This window comes from Oncorhynchus kisutch, linkage group LG9, assembly GCF_002021735.2.
Source record: "Oncorhynchus kisutch isolate 150728-3 linkage group LG9, Okis_V2, whole genome shotgun sequence".
NCBI lineage: Eukaryota > Metazoa > Chordata > Actinopteri > Salmoniformes > Salmonidae > Oncorhynchus > Oncorhynchus kisutch.
The window spans coordinates 22,042,026-22,055,353 of NC_034182.2; the positions used below are offsets into that span (position 1 = coordinate 22,042,026).

The 13,328-nt window shown below is 44.9% G+C and overlaps 1 protein-coding gene across 3 annotated transcripts; it reads right to left on the bottom strand.

Annotated features, from left to right (window-relative positions):
• Positions 1–65: 65 nt before the first annotated feature.
• rpgrip1 (RPGR interacting protein 1) lies at positions 66–11,924 on the bottom strand. Of its 3 annotated transcripts, none has more exons than XM_031832135.1 (28): positions 11,693–11,924; positions 11,161–11,394; positions 10,875–10,928; positions 10,417–10,534; positions 10,075–10,286; positions 9,519–9,621; positions 8,869–9,012; positions 8,646–8,751; positions 8,495–8,518; positions 8,253–8,399; positions 8,071–8,144; positions 7,695–7,915; positions 7,282–7,388; positions 7,084–7,134; positions 6,787–6,966; positions 6,405–6,522; positions 5,028–5,540; positions 4,481–4,776; positions 3,873–4,224; positions 2,814–3,010; positions 2,649–2,708; positions 2,185–2,523; positions 1,715–1,790; positions 1,496–1,593; positions 1,170–1,359; positions 930–1,014; positions 651–784; positions 66–475 (listed from the first exon to the last, which is right to left on the bottom strand). In XM_031832135.1, the coding sequence occupies exons 2-28, from the start codon at positions 11,246–11,248 to the stop codon at positions 225–227; spliced, it is 4,338 nt and encodes a 1,445-aa protein (XP_031687995.1). In that variant the 5' UTR covers positions 11,249–11,394; positions 11,693–11,924; the 3' UTR covers positions 66–224. The 3 variants fall into 3 exon arrangements, with proteins under 3 accessions (XP_031687995.1, XP_031687994.1, XP_020346178.2); XM_031832134.1 differs by having other exon boundaries at positions 8,869–9,015; positions 11,693–11,923; XM_020490589.2 differs by lacking the exon at positions 11,693–11,924 and having other exon boundaries at positions 8,869–9,015; positions 11,161–11,627.
• Positions 11,925–13,328: the final 1,404 nt, after the last annotated feature.

Genomic DNA, 13,328 nt, shown 5'->3' on the forward strand with positions numbered 1-13,328 from the left:
ATTTCTTCAAGGTTCTACAAATATTATTTATACAGTATTTTGTTAGTTTACACGCCGAAACATAATAACTTTATCAGACAGTAATATGTTTATTGTACAATGTCAGACCTTTACGGTTATTCAATATTCTTTATTTAAGAGTGGCCAGTTTGTCAGTCACACAATCTATTCACAGGGACCACAATTCCTATCTGTTTCATGATATCCTTTTCATATTTCCACTTTTAGTAAAAGTCACTGTCATCATCATCAATGTCATAATCTATCACTTGTATTTCGTCTACTTTCTTCAATGTTTCCTTCTCTTCCTCCTCTTGCTCCTTATCTTCCTCCTTCTCGTCATTCTCTTCATCCTTCTTGGTCTCTTGATCTCTCTTCTGGCGATAGTCCCAGTATATCCCAGTCAAAGTCTTTGCTGCTTCCAGAGAGACTTTGAGTTTTCCCATCACCTCTTTCTCTACATCCACACTGACAACTATTTAGGGAGAGAGAGCGAGAGAGAGGGGGAGATGGAGAGAAGGAGAGAGGAAGAGAAAGAGGAGTGGTAGAGAAATAGGGGTGAGTAGAGTAAGAAATGCAGTGCATAAGGGCGGAGATATTACAGAATATGTCACAGAAATATTTACAACAATAGAAATATAGAATCTCACTGTCGATCTGCCGCTCGGTGATGTCATTTCCTGTTAGCAGCAGTTCCTGTAAGTCCAGGAAAGCGTGGCCAACGTCGGTACACTCCTCGTCATCGTCATCATCCATTGGCTCGTTGACCACTGTGAACTTCAACCTGGGTAGACACACACATTATAGCATGTATTGACTCTATTGAAAAGGGCACATACACATTCAGGGGTATCATCCAGTGATGGCTGGTGACACTATAAATTGGGGGGGGGGGGGCATCTATCTCTCTCTCTCTCTCTCTCTCTCACCTGCCCTGGTTTGGGTCAGTTCCCTCCAGCATGGTGTACAGGTACTGTCTTAGTGGGGCTGCCTCAGAGCCATCCACATAGATAACTGGGAGAAGGGGAGAATGAGGGAAATAAAGAATATATGGTGAGACAGGGATTTTGAGTATCAACACCTACACCCATCCAAACACACATACAGAGACACACACACACACACACACACACACACACACACACACACACACACACACACACACACACCTCGTGTGAAGTTGTAATGTATCTCCTCCCCTTCCGATGGTTTACGGAGGGACATGGGTGTCTCTGTGGTTTCCATGGGAACTCCCAGGAGGCGGTACTCCACATAGACGCGCTGCACTGACTCATCGAGAGCCACTCGGGAGGTGGGCTCAAAAGAGAGAGAGAGAATCTCCACTCTCAACTTGTCTCCCTGAAACACAGAAATAAAGACTTCAATGAAAATGAGAGAAAAATGTAAGATGTCTATTTTCTATTTTTCTCATTCTTACCTCAATCAGTTAGTCAACAGACCAAATTGATTGATACATTGATTGATTGATTCTTACCTTTCTGATTCTCCTTGAAGATGGAGGAATAATGAGGACGTCACTACGGTTGGAGGTCCTTGATTCTCTGAATTCCATGACCTCACTATCCACTTGGGCTACAGAGGGAAGTAGAACCAATGACTGTTCATGACATCAGGAGATTCCTATTCAACTCCAGGACAAGAGTACATTATTGTTCTTAAATAGGATATAGATAGCACTGTAATGAATGATCACCTTCGTCACTTTTCTCCTCCTGTTCCTCCTCCTCTTCCTCCTCTTCCATAGACACCTGTTCCAGTGAGGGGGCGTCCTGAGAGGGAGGAAGAGACAAAGGTGTCAAACGTTCACTCTTAAACGTATGATGATCAAATCATTAGTCCTTTTAGTACACACCTTTTAAATGTGATCCTGCTTTTGCAATTATTCCCTATAATTCGTTATATATTTTACCTTTATTTAACTAGACATAGACATAAAAAAAATCTTATTTACAACGACGGCCAAAACCGGTCTATGGGACTCCCAATCACGGCTGGTTGTGATACAGCCTGGATTCGAACCAGCGTGTCTTGTAGTGACACCTCTAGCACTGAGATGCTGTGCCTTAGGCCGCTGTGCCACTCGGGAGCCAAATTGTCTTTCCAGCACTGCTTATGGCCCTTGTCTGCATTTACATTTTTGCTATACTATCTATATCCACTCACCTTAAAATAACTCTTATCATCGCTGGCGGAACTCCTGGTGGAACGAGCCGAGTCAGGTCGAGATGGGGTCAACTCTGACACAGGCGAACTCTGACCTCTGACCTCAGGTAGCCTCAGAGGGGTTGCCTGCTTCCTGGTGGGCGACTGGAAGGGCGTGGCTTGACTCATCCCAGGTGTCAAGAGTGTGGCAGGTGATCTAAGAGGCATGGCCCGTTTTCTCGCTGGAGATTGGTGGGGTGTGGTGACACTGGGTTCCGGGGACGTCACAGGTGTGGCTCGCTCTGATTGGTCGTTGGGTTGGGGTAATCGCAGCTTGATTGGTGGAGGACGGGGCTTGGGCTAACAAGTAGAGAGAGTGATAACTCAGCATCTCTTGAGTTTTTCAAACCTCATAATAGAGCAAATACTTTGTTGCATATTCAGATGACAATGGTTGGTTGTTTGTGTGCAAGTGTGTGCCATACCTGAATGCTGGTCTCTTTATGTGCAGCAGGTCTGTCCACTCTGGGCTCAACAGCCTTTGACTGAAATAAGGAGAATATAACGAGAGGTAGAAAAAGGTTTTAAGAGAAAGGAGATGCTAACAATTAATGTGACCAGTCTATGTAAAAATGAAATGTGAACCATACCTTCACCCTAGGCTTGGCAATAGGCCTCGGCAGTTCCTCTACTCTCTCGCTCCTCCTCTCCATCGCTCTCTCCATCCTGTCCATCTCCTTGTGTCTTTGGGTGCTGCCCTCTGGTGGTTGGAAGGGGTAAATCCATCGTATGAACACGCGGACCATCCCCCGCCGGCTGCCACCCGTGTCCCTCAGAACATAGTCACCTGAGAGTAAAGGAAGGAATTAAAGAAGGGAGGAAGGAAGGAAGCAAGATGCAGATGGAAGCGAGGTATAGCAGGAAGCATGGCTTCGGGGTGCGACCAAAGTTTCCCCTAGGTACAGATCTAGGATCAGCTTCATGACACACTGTTCACACCCCTCTTGTTGACGGAGAGAACATTTTGCAGGTTTAAAGCTTATATTCTGCAATTGTATACATTTTGCCATAGGATGGAGACTTTTTTTTGATGCGTTTTAAATCTAATTTCCTTTCATTCTACACATTTTGTCATGGTGTGCAGAGACAATTTTGCAGATTTCAAGCTAATTTCCTGCAATTCTGCACATTTTGCCATCTCTTATGTGTGTTCATGTGATATTTGAGTAGCTGACATGGGCTAGTTGATCTGGACATTTCTGACAAGTTATAAATAGCTCTCTAAGGTCTGCAATGACTGACATGACAAGAGGAAAGCTGCTGATTCAATATCTAGTTTTAAAATTGCACCTTGTGCATTCAACTATTACAACTCTCAGAAGTAAGTTGAAAGCCGGACAGAGTTCCATAGGGGCAGGGGGGGGGGGCACAGTTTGGGAGCTAGGGGGGGCACAGTTTGGGAACCACAGACCTTTAGGATGAGTCACCTGAGAGGTCAGAGCATGAAGGTGAGACATACTTTTTTATTTCTATGAATCAATATGATCTATTATGTCTTTAACAATGTGAAGAGTTTAAGGTTTTGCAGGGTTTTACTCCAACTCAGCACTAAGACACCTGACGGATCTAATCAAGGGCACCGTGTAGCTCTACAGAATTGGTGATAGATAGGGTAGGATTAGGGTTGATGACAACTGTCATTTTCTCACCTCTGATAGGTCGTCCTGCTGCCAGCGGGCGGAGTGGTATGGGTGTCTTGGCCAGGTAAGCAGGTGGAGTCTGATCATCATTGTCATCGAACACATAGACCCAGAGACTGCACCCTCTTAGGTACTCCAGAACGTCAGTGGTCACGGCCAGAGGGTAGCTGACCGTGTCGTTGAACAGTGGGTCGGCGCTGCACGGTATTGTGGGGGAGGCGTGAGGCGGCAGGTCGTAGAGACGGTACATGAGGTAGGAGTCCGGAAGTAGTTCCGGCCAGCGGGCACTTAGACCCACGCAATGCTCTACCACCACCTCCAGCTCATTGGGTATACCTCTGCCATAGTCAAATAGTTCCTGCTGTAGTGGAAAATAACATTGTGCTCTGCATGAATTCAACCACCCAGTGAATCTTTGGTCTTTTAAGAGCAGAGCTAGGCTTACAATATTCCGGTAACTTTCCCTAAATTCCCAGGTTTTACAGAAATCCCAGTTAGAAGATTCCTGGAATCAGGAGGGAATAAGCTGGATATCAGTAAATCTTCCAAGTAGGATTTCTATCAAATCTGGGGAAATTAAATGACAGACCTGTTGTAAAATTGTCTCAGTAGCCTACCTCACGCACACTGTCCTCCAAGCCTAGACCTCTCTGGGCCCAGATGGGGCTCCACTGTCTCTGTGGACTGATGGTCCTTCTGTCCATCAGTCTGTCTGTCATCCTGTCTGCTCCTCTCTCTATCCATCGGTCTGCTCCTCTCTCTGTCATTCGGCCTGCTCCTCTCTCTATCCGTCTGTCTGCTCCTCTCTCTGTCATTCTGTCCACTCCTCTCTCTATCAGTGTGTCCACGGGCTCCGCAGGAGGGAAGAGCCGCACCCAGAAGTCCAGGATCCCTATGACATCTCCCTCCGAGCCTTCAAGGGATAATAGGTGAGTCTCAGTGATGGGCGCAATCACACAGTATATCATATTACTGGTATACTGTATATCTAATGTTTCAGTTCTACTGGGCCACATTTGCATGGCCTCGCATAGTGTCTGCTAATAATGATGCACATTAGAACACATAATAAAGCCACAATTGTGGCTATAACAGTGGTTGATCCATGATAGCTGAAACCGTTGTTGCTGCAATATAATGACACCAGGTGATGCTAAGACTTACCTGTAATGTTGACTCGTCCGCTCACCTGCTCCCCTCTCCTCTCTACCGCTCCAACCAGTGGCACCTGCGCCCCCCCTCGGGTCACAAAACGCACCCCTCCCAATGCCTGGTGCAGCTCCACCAGCACCCCTCCCCCCTGACCCCCGAGCCTCCCCAAATCACGGGCAGAGAGGGGGTACTTCGATGTGAACCCGTAGTTGGGCTGCCCTCCCGAAACCAGGGGTGTGGAGTGCATTTCAAAGTCCAGGAGGGCGTAAGTGCAAAAGGTCACGACCGCTTCATCTTTTGACCCCGCCCCTTTCCCGGCGCCCCCCATGGTCCGTAGCCCCCCAGGGGTGAAAGCTGCCCCCCTGAGGTGGATCTCCAAAAAGGACTCCCCCGCTCGTAGTTGAGAGAAAGTGGTGTCGTCTTCAATGGGCTGTACCACTTCCTGGTCCCACCCCGGCCAGGTGTACTGTAGTGGTATGCTCCGTTTGTAGTTCCTAGGGCTGTAGGCTAACTCCTTCAGCTGCGCTTTAAAGAAGAAGAAAAAAGTGATTTTAAACTCATTGAGCTGAGCTTTAGTAGATAATGATAATGTTTGATATTAAAGGAATAATTCACTCGAAAACTCTATGTATTTTTTTTTCATTTCTGCCCAAAATGTTTTGCATGAAAAGAAAAGCGTAACTTGCCACATCATGAAAATGAATCATATGATGCAAAACGTATCATGATGATGATGTGGCAAGTAATGCCTCGTTCACGTGCTAGTTGGAATTAGGAAACTCTGACATTTCCAACTTGCTAACTGTTTGTAGTTATACACTTGCCGCGTTCAATGGATCAGCAAGTCGGATATTTCAGAGTTTCCTAGTTCCAACTAGCATGTGAATGCGGCATTACACTTTGCTTCTTTAAAGTCATATATAAAACTTGACTGCTGACATGCAAAACATTTTGGGACTGTATCAACAGTAGACTAATGAAAAAAATACAAAAGATCATTTTTGAGTGGACTATTCCTTTAAAGAATAATTATTTAGATACCATTTGAATGAATTAGTGCTATCTTATTCAAACATTGTAAGTCGTCACACTTTATGATATAGATCACATATTGAGGTACTATGCCCTTATGAGTCCCACAACGAGACCGCTTACTAAGAGTGTGTTTCTTGTGTAACTTGCTCTTATGGCTTACAATGAGGTTATTAAGGATTGGCCGGTAAAACGTGACTTATAATGTTTGAATTAGAAAACACTTCCTTAAGACCTAATATATGGCTAATAAGACATTATAAAGGCCTTATAAGCTACTAATTTACACACTTATAAACTACAAATGAGTGGCTAATATGTGTACCTTCAAATAAAGTGTTACCACATTCTTCGTACCTTGTAAAGTGCTGATCTGCAAGGCTCTTCTTCCAAGTAGTTTATCTTTCTCCGCTACCCTCCTCTTGATCTCCTCCCTCTCTCTTTCTGCTCTCTCTATCATTGTGTTCAACTCAGCCTGTGACAGGACATGAATAGGAAGGAGAACAGAGGAGAGGGGGTTAAGATGGAAGGCTGGAAGGAAGGAAAGAGGAGAGTATTGAAGATAACCTTTATAATTACCTTTGTGTGTATGCAAGCGTCCACACAGACACGCATGTGTGTGTGTGTGTTAATAATAATAATAATAATACATGGGATTTATATATCTCTTTTCAAGGACCCAAAATTGCTTTACAATTATAGAAATTAAAAAGAAAAACAGGTAGGCCTATCTGCCTACCTGCAAATCATTATTGATGCGGTGCTGCAGTAACAGTAAGTCTCTGGTCTTCTGTAATTCTAACACAGTCTCTGCTTGGGATGCCTGGAGGTCCCTCAGCTCTCTCGATGAGTCCTCCACCTTCCCATCAATCCCGAGGAACCGCAGACCCTCACGGCCCTCCTGCTGTAACCTAAATGTCTACGAAAGGGATTTCAAAATGCACAGTAAGAGAGAAAGTTAATAAGGTTTAAAGGACCTCTTATATTGTTACCTCGTTATTTTGTCGTTATTTAACTAATCTGAGAAGGGACTAACCTTAATCTGTATCAAGGTTTCACTGAGGTCCTCAACACTCATGTCAAACTCCTGAGAGAAACGGAGGGAGAAAGAAGAAAAAAAGAGAATGGAGAGACATGAAAAACGGAGCAAAACAGTTTTATAACATACAGTATATTATTAAGTTGTTATTAACATATTCTTAACATGTTATTCGTGTCAATAATAATCTCTCACCTTTGTGACTGAGTCCAGTCTCTCCTGCAGTGATGTCACTTCCTGTCTGTACTGTAGAACTTCCTGTTCCATTCGATCATGTTTTCCTCTAATCGACTCAACGGACTCTATGAAAATGCATATAAAAAGAATTGTCAAACAACAGAATAGACTGCCTATGATATTTATAACACAATTGATACCCAATAAGTAAGGAGTTTTTCTAGACCACATGACCTGACCAGGAAAAGCCCTAGGTCCTAGTTATATGCCAGAGCTTTGTGCAAATGGCACCCTATTCCCCATGTAGTGCACTAAAATTGGGAATAGCCAGTGTACCATTTGGAACACATCCTAGGTCAGGTCACATGGTCAAGAAGAAACTCTTGGCTTTACCAATAAGTAGTATTGAACTTAATCTTTCTCTCCTTCACCTCTCTCCCTCTCCTGTTGTTCCTCTATCCTCTCTTTGTCCAGTTGCAACCTTTCTTTCTCCTCTTCCAGCCTCCCTCGTTCCTCCCTCTCCACTAGCAGAATCTCCTCAAGCCGTTTTATGTCCATCCTCCAGATCTCCTCTTTCTCTCTCTCCTTATCTTTTTCCCGCTCTCTCTCTCTATCCACCTTCTCCTCCACATGACTGTGGGCAGATAAAGTGCTGAGAAGGAGAGAGAGAGAGCACGAGAGAGAGATAGAGAGAGAGAAAGATAAAGAGAGAGAGAGAGAGAGAGAGAGAGAGAGAGGTGGGCAGGTGAAGAAAGAGAAAGACAGAAACAGTGTCAGTCCATTTACTATAGTTAATTAATTCCTCACCTCTCCAGGAGTGTATCATAGCTGTCCTTCAGTAGATTCTTCTCTCCTTCCAGGTCTGACACTCTCTCTTGGAACTGAATGGAATAGTATACAGTTAGAAGTATTTGGCCTTGTATCAATGGGTAGGGAGGGACAACTTCTACCTACTTCCTCCACCCCTACTTGCAGACTTGTTGCAATACCTCCTCGAGGGCTTGCATAGAAAGAGTGGCAGCGGTGAGCTGTCCCTCCAGTGTCAGCGCTCTCTGTCTCTCTTGTTTCAGCTGTTCACTCAGCTCCTCTACCTTCTCCAGCAATGCCCCCTGGCTCTCCTTCAGTGACCTCTGACCCTTTAGCGGACACATGGAATATTAGACGGTCAATACAAGTTCTTTCATGTTATTGACTGATTGTTCATAGTTACACTGAAGGTTTCTCTTACTACCTCTTCCAATTGAGCTTCATAAGCCTAGAAATGGGGGGGGGGGGTAAAGAGAGGGGGAGAAAAAGAAAGAACAAGGTAGAAGTTGTCAGTTTCTCATCATGATGAAGTGAAAGAAGGATGAACGAGGTAGAGAGAGCCCCCCCCCCCCCACCTCTTGCAACACGTTGAACTTCTCCTGGCTGACACGCAGGGCAGCGCTCTTGTCTGACAGATGCTTCTGCAGGCGGATCACATCCACATTGTCCTTTATAGTGATCCTGGGGAAGGAAAAGGTAATCGTTCAGATTCACAACATACTACAGCTCAGAGGTGTGCTAAGAAGTAGGAATGGGTAAGTGTGTGTGTCTGTGTGCGTGTGCGTGAACTGCCCCCACCTGTGTCCGTTGGCCTGTTGTCTCCTCATCTCTTTCATACTGTCCTCTATCTCTCTCTCCTTCTCCCCAAGTGTGTCTCTCAGGGACTGGGCAGCCTGCTCCAGCTCTGTCACCCTCACCTTCTGGGTCTCGATCACACTGGACCTGCTGGATCAAAGAGGAAAGAAGACGGAGAAATATAGGAGGGGGAGGAAAGAGGAGTAGTTATGCTTCTGGTAAGGCAAGATCACACAGGCCTCACAGCAAAGCATTGTCATCTATGGGTCTGTTAGTGTACTGTTAGGAAATTGATGTGGTTTCATAGTAATACCACTTAGAATGAAGCAATGTATTAAATGAAGCATGTATTCTAAGTGGTTTGCTTGTGTGGATATTGGAACATGGCCTATGATCTGCCTCATGGGTTGCTTCCCCAGCTCTACATCAGAGTGATTTGCAATTGTAATGGTCTGTTTTTATGCAGACAGGCATTCACTCACAGACCCGAGGAGCGTATGTCTGTTTGGTAGTGGTACAGTGGTGTAGGGGTGGAAGGAAAAACGTTGGACGAATGTTGGACACTTGCTTCTCTACTCAACTGTTTTTTTGCTCATGGTCTCTTGCATGCACACACACACCCACTCTCTCCCTCTCCCTCGCTCTCTCCTTACAATTTCTCTGTCTCCCCTCTGGTGTCCTCCAGGCTGAGGCCGTAGTGGGGCGGAGCTGTCTGTGCTGCTCGTGTGACTCCTCCCTGCCCATCCATTCCCCGCCCTGAAAGGAGAAAGGGGAAAGGTGTATGATTGAATATGTGATTGGATCAGTGAAAGCCTACAGAGGATCCACTGGATAGCTTTCACTCCTTTATTCAATCAGTCAAATGTATTTAATAAAGCCCTTTTTACACCAGCAGTTGTCACAAAGTGATATACAGAAACCCAGCCTAAAACCTCGAGGAGCAAGCAATGCAGATGCAGAAGCACAGTGGCTCGGGAAAAAAATCCCTAGAAGGCAGGAATCTAGGAAGAAACCTAGAGAGGAACAAAGCTCTGAGGGTTGGCCACTCCTCTTCTGGCTGTACCAGGTGGAGATTTAGTCATGTCACATCAGTGATGACGTACAGGGAGGGAGGACAATAAATATAATTTCATAAACAATATTGTGTAAAATTATTTTCACAAAGATGACTCAAAATATCACTCCATAGTTACACAGACAGCTAAGTACCTCTGTGTCTGTGGTAACTCCGTCCAGGCCCCAGGTCCATGATGTGCTGCCTGGCCATGCTGAGTTTGCTCTGCAGTGCCCCCTTCTGGCTCTCCAAGGTGGCCACACGCGCCTCCAGCTCCTGGATCATGTCCTCCGTGTCCCCCTCCCTGGCCCTGGTACCGGCCTCACCCGGACGCCCCTCCCTTAGACGCATCAACTTGGTGGACATCCTGAGGAGAGAGGACATGGCGGATATACACTGGGTGGTCTGGTTCAGCTGGGTTGTGTTGATTAGGGCACACCGTAGCAAAATGTTATGTAATGCAGAACAAAAAGAAGCGTGTCTCATTGGAAAAGTACCGGCGTAGCCTCTGTTCCTGTGTGCGTGTGTGCTGTCTCAGTAGGTTGTTCTCCTCTTGCAGACGGAAACACTGGTCCTCCAGCTGCTCCCTGGGCACCTGGAACACTCTCTGACGGTCTGATGGAGAGGAGGAAGAAAAAGAAGGAAGAAGGAGAGGGAAAATAAGGGAATGGAACAGAGGTGAGGAAAAGTGTGGGGGGAGCGAAAGAGAAAGGGGAGAAAGAGGGGAAATAGAGAGGGAATAAAGTGAGAGGGAGAGGTGGAAGAAACTGACAGTGAAGAAGAGGAGAAAGAAATGTAATTAGGAGGGATGAAAGAGTGAGGGAAGAAAAGAGGAAGAGACTAAAGAGAAGAAAGACAAGAGAAGGAAGAAAGATGGAGAAGGGATTAGAGGTGAAAAACTCCCAGAAATAGATACATTGTCCTTTTGATCTGTGAGTTCCTGGTTTTGTTTGACCTTTTAACTTGAGCACCTGTGGTTTCTTCCATGACCTTCCGTCTCTCACAGAGTCTGGCAAAGGAGAGACAGACAGAAAGCGAAGGAGACAGGGTGTTAAACCACATTGCTTCAATCAAATCTATTTATTTCCTGATACTAACCTTTTATACGACATGAATCTAAAATGTAAATGCACTGTTTTGTTCAGTTACTCATTTCTTCTACATTCTTTTCTTCTCTTGTCCCCTCACTCTTCTCCCCCCACCCCCTCCCATCTCACTCTCCCCCACTCCATCCTTCTTACCTGGTACGGTGGGCATCAGCCCTCCTCTCATCAGCCCTACGTCCCTCACTGGTAGATCTCCGGCTGTCTCGTCCACTGTCAGAGACATGATTGGTCCTAATGAAGGTTCAGCCAATCACAATGCTTATTTCTATGGAGATGGGGTTCTGGTGGTGATGTCATCACAGAGGATGGGACTGACATCACACGTAGTGGGTCGGTATGATCACAGAATCCATTTTCTTTTGGTGCTTCCTGATAAACAACAGAATACGATGCAGTAGACTTCCAGATATTATGTTTGTTGTCCCTTACAATAATTTCTGAGCTAGGAGAAAACACACAGATGACTCATACATGGTAGAGAATAGATCTTAAGAAACATGCCTATTTACTCTGTACTTTTAACATAAACGATAGTAAGGGCCTTACCTTTGAGCATATTACCTCTACTTCACTGACATTTCAAGCCCAGACATTAAGCTGAATTCCTTTTAAAGCTCATTGAGCACAGCACAGTGTCAGTATGGTAGCTAGCAGTGTTGTCACCTACCTGTTTCGTCACAGTAGCATGCAGGTAATCAGTTACAGAACAAGTGTTGAGGATGATAAAGTCGATGCTGTTAAATGTTATGATGACGATACCAATTATGAAAATGAAGTAGTTGAGGGTTACATTTTGTCCCGACACAATCTTCCAGGCACTATAAGTGTCTCTAACTCAGCTACTATGATAGAGCCCAATAGAACTAATCCTTAGGATCCCTCCCCCCACTTCTCTCTCTCTCTCTCTCTCTCTCTCTCTCTCTCTCTCTCTCTCTCTCTCTCTCTCTCTCTCTCTCTCTCTCCCCCTCCCCCCTTGGTGTACAGCCTCCAGCCTGTCTCAGTTTTTTATCCCAAATGGCACCCTATTTAGTGCACTACTTTTGACCAGAGCCCGAATGGACCCTATGTAGAGAATAGGGTGCCATTTTGGACACACTCTTAGTGTCCCACCTGCTCCTTTACTAATCCTATCTCAGTCTTAATCTGATTAGCTAGGCTGAAGGAATGGTCTAGGATGAAGTTAGACACTGGGGGTCAGTTTTTAGGTTTTGGCTTAACTGGCTGAGGTTAGGATTAGGAGAGGATAAACTGATCCTAGATATGTACAGACAACTTGGCAAGGAGGAGAGGGTGAGAGGAAGAGAGGTGGGCAGGGGCACTTGTGGTTATTAGGTGAAGGGGGAGGAGGAAAGAAGGAAAGGAAGAAGGAGGGGTGCATGACATTAGCAACATGCATGCCCCTCCCACCTGAGGATCTTTCCTTTTCAGCAATCTATTTCCTGTGTTTGAGGGGTGCAACATCCACGTAATCACCTAATCACCTAATCAGTGGCAACCTGTCATTAAAGGCAGGTGGGGCAGAACCTGTTTTGAGCCCCACATTTTTAGCAAAAAAAGTATAAATATTAATACACGTAACATATCAGTTCGGGAACAATGTAAAAAAAAAACATGTAATTGAGTTAATACAGTCTGAGCTAGGCTACATGCACAAACATGGTCTCTTTTTTGTTTTCTTGAGTTAGGCAGCTCCAAAATGCAGGTGTTTCATCCTAGCTCATTGCTTTCTGTGGTGGTGGGGCAAGCCAGCAGAAAATACGGAGCTTTGCACCGTGATTGGCTCAGTGTTCTGTCACTGGGGACACTACGTCACTGCAAAGTCTAAGGGTAGACATTGAAAATTCTAGCTCTTTGGGAGCTGCCATAGAGTTACATTGGAATGTCATTGGCCACAGATAAAATTATGTCAAATCACGTTATATGTACAGTAGCTTTGATTGGACTGATCATGCCAACATCATACTTTCAAAATCTTAGCTAGCAGTCGTCATCATGAATCAAGTCAACAATGTACTGGCAAATCCATTTCAATCCTTGTCATATGAGGATAAATAATGAAGAGAAATTATGGATAAAACATATCATGGACATAAACATTACACAACAAGTTGGAAATCGCAAATTCAACAATGAGTTGTTTGGAAGGAAGTGAACACAGCTCCAAAAATTGTATGTTGCTGCATAAATTATGTAATATGTCAGGGAGATATGTATACCGTAGTAAAGAAAGTAATACTAAGTGTATATTGTGTATATATACCTGTTAGTAGCCCATGTGCCTCTTGATAATAAGTTGGTCCCTT